Source organism: Mercurialis annua, linkage group LG2 (genome assembly GCF_937616625.2).
Source record: "Mercurialis annua linkage group LG2, ddMerAnnu1.2, whole genome shotgun sequence".
NCBI classification, from domain to species: Eukaryota; Viridiplantae; Streptophyta; class Magnoliopsida; order Malpighiales; family Euphorbiaceae; genus Mercurialis; species Mercurialis annua.
The window spans coordinates 9002252-9010551 of NC_065571.1; the positions used below are offsets into that span (position 1 = coordinate 9002252).

The window sequence follows — 8300 nt, forward strand, 5'->3', positions numbered from 1 at the left end:
CATGTTCACGATTTACAACGTTCGTTACAAAATGAACAGTGTAGATCAAAAAAGCACAATTTTAATTAAATTAATTTACACCGTTCATTTTATAATGAATGATGTATATCGTAAACATGACCCCCTCAAGTTCATTTGAACTTGAGGGAATCTCAATCCATTTTCATGCTGTTTTTATTTTTAGTAGTTGGTTGTAAATTTCATTAAAATAGGTTAAAATATGTTTAAGAAGTAGAAAGTATACAAAATATTATAAATAGTCTAATTAATCTTCCTCACCTCTTTGGAGATATCTATGGAGAAAAAACTTTCTAAAGAGAGTGTTCTTTTTCTCCAGTTTTGAGGGGTAAAGGATGGCCGAATATCATTGCTCTTAATTTGTTTTTTTTTATGTTTTTTTGTTTTCCAAATAAACTGCTATCTTATGGAAATTTGTGAGTAATTTTAATGTGGTTGTATGATGTAAATTAAATTTTGCCATGTCAATCTATGGTTAAACTAGTATTTGTTTGAACTTCAAATTTAAAATTTTGGACGAATTAAGGTTCTAGTTCAATCACCGAAGCATATGTGTATCGGAACAAGTTAGAAATTAAAGTTATAAAGGTGTGATTGGTGCCATAAAAAATAAAAAATATTAAAAGGGTTGAGTTGGCGTCTTTATAAGGAGACAGATTTCAAAAAACCAATTCTTGTCCTTTTACGTAAATAACGGCAGAGAAATAAAAAGCTTATGATTTTAATCCAAAACTAACTTTAGTTTTAACAAAAATGAACATATCAACTTCTGCTTCACTACTGCTTCGCTCTCGCTTCGTTTCTTTTTCTGCCGCAGCTAGAGTTTCATCTTCCTTTTGTAGAGTTTCTTCTGCGACGTCGTTTCCTTCTTCTTCTTCTTCATTTCCGCTCCTCTGCAATTACAGCTGTCATCGCTCTTTTAGCTCATCTTCAGCTTTACGGTCTTTGCGTTGCTCTGCTCCACGCTGGAGCCATGGAGGACTTGATCGGCGCTCTCCGACGAGCCTTCACTCTCACGATCGACGCGCCGCTTCTGTCATGGAGCTGCTCCGTCGCAAACTTTCTACTGTCGGTAATTAGTAATAATTTTTCTGTTCGGTTTGTTTTGTTTTATTCATTTCTACGTTATTTTGTCGTCTTTCGCTATTTTATTTTTTCCAGACGTGAAAAAATTGACATGTTAATTCGAAAATGTGATTTTTTTATTTGTCGTTACATTTAGTATTTGTTGTATTTAATTTAATTATACAATGTTGTAGGCTAATGATTATAGTTTTTGATATCATTAGACTTCATATTGCTGCTGCTGATGATTATGATGTAATGTGTTTGTGTTCTATATTTGCTTGATAATATATTTGCTTGATAATTTGGAACAGATAGCAGCTTTCATAATCATGTGCCTGTATCTTAGTGAACATAATTATTTTTATGGAGTCTATTTTATATAAATCATCAAGAAAATTGTTTCTAAAGTGTCTATTTACTTATATGGCATATTTAAAATTTGTTCAGGTTATGCGAGTATTTTATTTTGTTGTTTACGCTATGTTCAAGCTGCATATTTTGAATGGAGGTGGAGCTATATATGATTTTGTTTGGTTGAACAAATTCTTACTGTAAGCATATATTTTTGATAAAATCTATCAGCTTCTGAACATCCTTTCAAGGGGATATTGACCAACTTGCCTAGACCTGGCGGTGGAGATTTTGGAAAATTTTATAGCTTGCTTGCTTTGGATGACCCAAGAATAGGTATGAACTTCAAACTACAGTTATTTCTTCTTAGTATTGACTTTTCTGCTCATCAGTTTACTTGACATGCGCCGTACATGTTGAAGCCTTTCAATGGATTTTGATTTGTTGGTCACTTTTACCGAATTCAATTATTGGAGGGTACTAAATGATAAATCAAATAAGGATCCTCAGTAGATCCATAATCAAAAAAGTGTTTGTGATTGTTCCAGAAGAAATGAAACAAAAGATAGGTAGAGCTAGGTTGAGTTTGGAACTCTGAGCAGACTGCCGGTGATAAGCCGGAGGAAGGTGAGGATGACGTCAAGTGATGCCCCTTATGCCCAGCACTTTGTTTGTGAAAGGATACAAAAGAAAAAAAGAAAAACTTTTTTAATATATATGTGCAGAAAAAATTCAATCTTTTTATATGTGCAGATAGATTGCCATTTTCTATAAAGATACTTTTGGAGTCTGCAATACGTAATTGCGATAACTTCCAAGTTACAAAGGAAGACGTTGAAAAAATCATTGACTGGGAAAGTACATCACTTAAGCGAGTTGAGATCCCTTTCAAGCCTGCTCGTGTTCTGTTACAGGTTTGTGCTATTGATTCATTGTGTTTAGACCATAAATGCACTAATTAATTTTTTATTTGATGATGGTAGTTTTGATTTTGGGAGTTTGTTTGGTAATTAAAGTTTTCATTGTATTGCTCAGGATTTCACTGGTGTGCCGGCAGTGGTGGACCTAGCTTGTATGCGCGATGCTATGAAAAACCTGGGAAGTGATCCCAAAAGAATTAATCCGTTGGTCTGTAGTCTATCTTCTTATTTGATTGTATTGAATCGGTTGGGAATAATTTATTTATCTTATTGGGTTTGTAACAGTAAAAGGTTAGCCTATCCAGTACTACTTGCAAGTTTCATTACTATGATAACATGAAGATATTTATTTTCCAGGTTCCAGTAGACCTTGTTATTGATCATTCAGTTCAGGTAGATGTTGCAAGATCTGAAAATGCGCTTCAAGCAAATATGGAATTTGAGTTTCAGAGGAACAAAGAGAGATTTGCTTTTCTCAGATGGGGTGCTTCTGCTTTCCAGAACGTGCTTGTTGTTCCTCCTGGATCAGGAATTGTTCACCAGGTACCAACATAGGGCATTGTCTATATGATTTTGTGCACATTTTCCTTTTCTTCTATATCCAAGTACTTTCTTTTGGATTTGTATTACATATGATGTCTGGATTGAACTCGCAAGGTTAATTTGGAGTATTTGGGACGAGTTGTCTTTAATACTGATGGCCTTCTCTACCCTGATAGCCTGGTTGGTACTGACTCACACACTACTATGATTGATGGGTTAGGAGTTGCTGGTTGGGGTGTAGGAGGAATTGAGGCAGAAGCAACAATGCTTGGCCAGGTAAATATCCCTGCATACTTGCTTATTATTTGTGTTTGACCTCGTCTTTGTATCTCAGGCTTTGCTAAATGGCGCAGCCTATGAGCATGGTGTTGCCAGGTGTTGTGGGGTTCAAATTATCTGGGAAGTTGCGTGACGGTGTCACAGCAACTGACTTGGTTTTGACTGTAACCCAAATGCTGAGAAAGCATGGAGTTGTTGGCAAATTTGTTGAGTTTTACGGTAAGCCTAATGGGCGCTAAAAAGGCGAAATATTTAATCCTTAAAATCTATGCCTGTTTTATGGTAGCTCTGATGAACATGCGTATCCATATAGGTGATGGTATGGGTGAACTATCATTGGCTGATAGAGCCACTATTGCAAATATGTCTCCCGAGTATGGAGCCACCATGGGTTTCTTTCCCGTTGATCATGCTACCTTGCATTATCTTAAATTAACTGGACGAAGTGATGAGACTGTAAGATTTTTCTCATTAATAGGGCTCAAGAATTAGTTAGATTGATTTGTGACCAACAGCATGGTTTTCATATTAGGTGGCAATTATCGAAGCATACTTGCGCGCAAACAAAATGTTTGTCGACTATAATGAGGTAAATCTTTTTTCCACTCATCTAGCCTCCTAGAAAGTTAAGCTAGACATAATGGAACTGTTAATTCAAAACAGCCTCAACAAGAGAGAGTTTATACATCATACTTGCAATTGGACCTAGCAGATGTTGAACCTTGTGTTTCAGGACCAAAGAGGTAAACATCTCATATTTCCTTATGATACAAATTTTAGAACATTGGTATATCAAGTAATTGTTCATTTATATTAATGATAGGCCTCATGATCGGGTTCCCTTGAAAGAAATGAAGGCTGACTGGTATGCGTGTCTTGATAACCGAGTTGGGTTTAAGGTGAGTTGAAAATAAATTGTCGTTACTGGGATATTATGACAATGTATTCTTATGCTGCTCTATAATATTCTATGTTTCTTGTAGGGCTTTGGTGTGCCAAAGGAAGAACAGGATAAGGTGGCAAAGTTCTCTTTCCATGGACAACTTGCGGAACTTAGACATGGCAGTGTTGTTATTGCAGCCATAACAAGTTGCACAAACACATCAAACCCTAGTGTTATGCTCGGAGCAGGTCTTGTTGCAAAAAAAGCTTGCGAACATGGTTTGCAGGTGAGTTTAGCTTACAAAATAAAGATACCAATTAAACATACTTGGAAAGTTAATTACCCACCTTGTCCCCCTCTGTATTAGTACGAGCTTGAATGCTAACTTTCTTTTTGAGCATTAACGCCTTTAATATGTTCATTTTCCAATGGTTGACCAGGTTAAGCCATATATTAAAACAAGTCTTGCTCCAGGTTCTGGAGTTGTAACGAAATATTTGCACCAGAGGTAAGGCATAAGACCACTTTGTATTTATGCTGTCAGTTGTTTCCACTAATTTAAGGTGCATGATATTTTTATCATTTCTACAGTGGCCTGCAACAGTACTTGAATCAGCTGGGCTTTCACCTAGTTGGCTATGGCTGCACAACTTGTATTGGGAATTCTGGAGAACTAGATCAATCTGTTGCTTCTGCAATTTCAAATAACGGTACGATAGTTTCTCTATAAGCTAGACATTTTTAAAACTTAACTTAAATTTTAAATCATCTAGTCCATGTGGTCTTTTAATTTTAACTAATCGTTGGATGGCCTGGTTCTGCAAATTTCAACATCTTTTTTTCACACAGACACACACGCACACAATTGATTTGGTGGCTCTTTTGATTGCATACTCTTCAATGGTCTTCCATAATTTCGTGCTTTGTTACTTCTGTAGACATTATTGCTGCAGCTGTCCTTTCTGGAAATCGCAACTTCGAAGGGCGTGTTCACCCACTGACAAGAGCTAATTACCTTGCTTCGCCTCCCTTAGTTGTCGCCTATGCATTGGCTGGCACGGTATGTCTGCGTGTTTGGTGATACTATCTTATGTTTCCAGTGGCCTTTTAGTGGAAGGTTTATTTATCGGTCGACATTTCAAAATTTTGCTTGACCACCCTTCTCATGATGTGTAATCCAAACGTTACAAATATTGCGTTTCATGCGAGTGCTATGAATTCACCACCAATAATCTGTCACCTTTAAGATTTTGGTTGAGAGTTTTGAGTGGTGTTACTTTCTTTGACCTGCTTTTGGTTTTCCTAAATTTTAGTCTGGAGATTCTTAAGCTCAAACTTTTAAACTTTCTTCTGCCATTTTTTTGACATATCAATCCTGCAAAATAATAATATTTTTGAGGTGCTCATAGTTCTACTTCTGTATTTTTAGGTTGACATTGACTTTGAGAAGGAGCCAATTGGAACAGGGAAGGATGGAAAGAGTGTATACTTAAAGGATATTTGGCCCTCCAATGATGAAATAGCAGAGGTTACTGCTATAATTTCAAACTACATAAATCTATTTTTCTGTTAAGATCGAGATTGATAAAATTTACCTAATAGTCTCATGCTGCTACAGGTCGTACAATCCAGTGTTTTGCCGAGCATGTTCAAAAGCACTTATGAGGCTATCACGAAAGGAAACCCCATGTGGAATCAGCTCTCAATCCCTGCTTCCACACTCTACTCCTGGGATCCAAAATCAACTTACATCCATGAGCCACCTTATTTCAAGAACATGACCATGGAACCGCCAGGTCTTCATGGAGTGAAGGAAGCTTATTGCTTGCTAAAATTTGGAGACAGCATAACTACAGATCATATTTCCCCCGCAGGCAGCATTCACAAAGATAGCCCTGCCGCGAAGTATCTCCTTGAGCGTGGGGTTCAACCCAATGAATTCAACTCTTATGGTAGCCGTCGTGGCAATGATGAAATAATGGCAAGAGGCACATTTGCCAATATTCGCATTGTCAACAAGCTCTTAAATGGAGAAATAGGCCCAAAGACCATCCACATTCCTACAGGAGAAAAGCTTCATGTGTTCGATGCAGCAATGGTGAGCTCTGCCATCAAAGTAATCTCTTAATATATATATATCCAGCAGACAAGACGAAATGCAAAGAGAGAATAAATAAACTGTTCCTGTCTTATTACTGATGATGATGCTGCTAAATGGTATTTTTCATAGCGTTTTTACTTATTTTGGCGTTCCCCAATATCAAAAAATGCAATTCTAACTGCAGAGATACAAGGAAGCTGGGCAGGACACCATTGTCCTAGCAGGAGCAGAGTATGGCAGTGGCAGTTCTCGAGATTGGGCGGCCAAGGGTCCGATGCTGCTAGTAAGTTGATTCATTTTTAATATTTAGTCTCCTCTGCGCCGATGATAATAATTATCGCGTGTTAATCTTGTTTACCAGGGAGTGAAAGCAGTGATAGCCAAGAGCTTTGAGAGAATTCATCGTAGTAATCTAGTCGGAATGGGGATCATTCCGTTATGTTTCAAGCCCGGTGAAGATGCAGACACATTGGAATTGACCGGTCACGAATGTTATACTATTGACCTTCCAGAAAAGATGAGTGCTTTAACTCCAAGACAAGATGTAACTGTCACAACAGACGCTGGCAAATCTTTCACTTGCATAGTCCGCTTTGACACGCAGGTATTCCACGCATTCAATTCAATGCGCTGTTATTATTTCTCATTAAACATTGTTATTTTTACTTGGCCCGGTGATACAAAATTTTCAAACCCTTTTGTGCAATTTTAAGTCTATTTTTACTAATTATTCAATTTAACATGTGATTTAGTGTTTTGGTGAATTAATTAATATTTTTCTAAAAAAAAATATTTTCATAATTTTTAATATATTTCTATAAAAATTAATTTATTAATGCATCGTATCACATTAATTAAATAAATTTTAAAATAAATTAGAATTATTGTCACTTTTAAAATTTAGTTAAAATTACCAAATTAAATTTTTTTGGTTTAATTTGCAAAATAAATCGAAGTGGTTTGGATTTTTTATGGGTGGTTATCGTGGATGAAATTGTTGGAGTTGATGAAACAGGTTGAGTTGGCATATTTCAATAACGGTGGCATACTCCCTTATGTCATCAGGAACCTGACTAAAGAATAATCGTCCAGCCAGTATATAGTTGCGAGTTGCTTCCCAGTCTATTGTATATTCTACATCTGTTTCTTCGTCTGTAAAAATAAATTGAAATCAAATCTCAAGCTTGTTTTCTTGAATTAAAAGTTTAAATATAGATGTTTGTGTATTTTTTAATTTGGCCTAATGTCCTAAAAACTACTGATATTTTAACTTTTTTTCAATAGCACACCGATATTGTAATTTTTTTAGGCTTAATTCTTTAAAAAAAACCCACCTTGCATTTTTTTCGTTTATACCTTGACCTTGTAAAAACACCATTTGTACCCAATTTTGAGTTTTTATGTTTCGTTTCTACTCAAAAGCATTAAATTGTACTATTTTCATTTAAAAAAGAGTTCAAAACAATCCTTCATTTTTAACTTATATACTAATTAGAAATTAATGTTATTAATAGTACAAAAATACCATCTTCTTCAAAAAATTAAAAATAATAATTTTTTTTAATTTTTTAATAAAATATTTCCGATTTTTTTTAATTTTTTAATTTTTTAATTTTTTTTAAAAAATATTTCCGACAAAAAATTAAAAATAATAATATTTTTGTTAATTTTTTATCATTTTATAAAATTAAAAAAAATTAATTAATTATTTGGATGTATTTGATTATTTTTTAAGTTTATGGATTTATTTGTATATTTTAAAATAGAAAAAAGTATTTTTTGAACTCTTTTCCAAATGAAAAGAGTACAATTTAATGCTTATGGTAGTGATGAAACATAAAAATCCAAAATTGGGTAGAAATGGTGTTTTTACAAGGTCAGGGTATAAACGAAGAAAAAGTGCAAGGTGGAGGTTTTTTAAAAAATTAAGCCTTTTTTTAATAGCACCCTTTTTTGCATTTTTTTTGGGTTGGTTGGGTGTGTGTGTTTAGGCTTGGTTAGATGGGGTTGATTTGATTTTTTTTTGACTTAAGTATTATTTTAATCATTTTTGGACTTGGGGCGTTTTTGGGCTTAGGGGGTTTACAGGCCCATTAGGTAAAAATTAGGAGTTTTAGGGGGTGTTTGGTTAAGTTTT

At 35.0% G+C, this 8300-nt stretch overlaps 1 protein-coding gene across 1 annotated transcript; it reads left to right on the plus strand.

Moving 5' to 3' along the window:
* The first annotated feature begins 740 nt into the window (after positions 1-740).
* Positions 741-7397, plus strand: LOC126669437 (aconitate hydratase, cytoplasmic-like). The gene is made up of 20 exons (XM_050362901.2): positions 741-1090; positions 1669-1773; positions 2191-2351; positions 2473-2565; positions 2715-2900; positions 3015-3176; positions 3254-3398; positions 3493-3635; positions 3712-3768; positions 3843-3922; positions 4003-4078; positions 4163-4348; positions 4503-4570; positions 4654-4772; positions 5001-5122; positions 5492-5590; positions 5681-6160; positions 6348-6446; positions 6525-6767; positions 7179-7397. Exons 1-20 carry the CDS (start codon positions 772-774, stop codon positions 7245-7247), a joined length of 3012 nt encoding a protein of 1003 aa, XP_050218858.1. The 5' UTR covers positions 741-771; the 3' UTR covers positions 7248-7397.
* Positions 7398-8300: the final 903 nt, after the last annotated feature.

What these genes read in the sequence shown, in the direction of transcription:
- LOC126669437 (XM_050362901.2), top strand. Translation starts at nt 772, where the DNA reads ATGAACATATCAACTTCTGCTTCACTACTGCTTCGCTCTCGCTTCGTT. An exon ending in CAAATTTGTTGAGTTTTACG is followed by an intron (nt 3,399 to 3,492) that starts GTAAGCCTAATG and finishes GTATCCATATAG; the next exon opens with GTGATGGTATGGGTGAACTA. An exon ending in TAGTCCGCTTTGACACGCAG is followed by an intron (nt 6,768 to 7,178) that starts GTATTCCACGCA and finishes TTGATGAAACAG; the next exon opens with GTTGAGTTGGCATATTTCAA.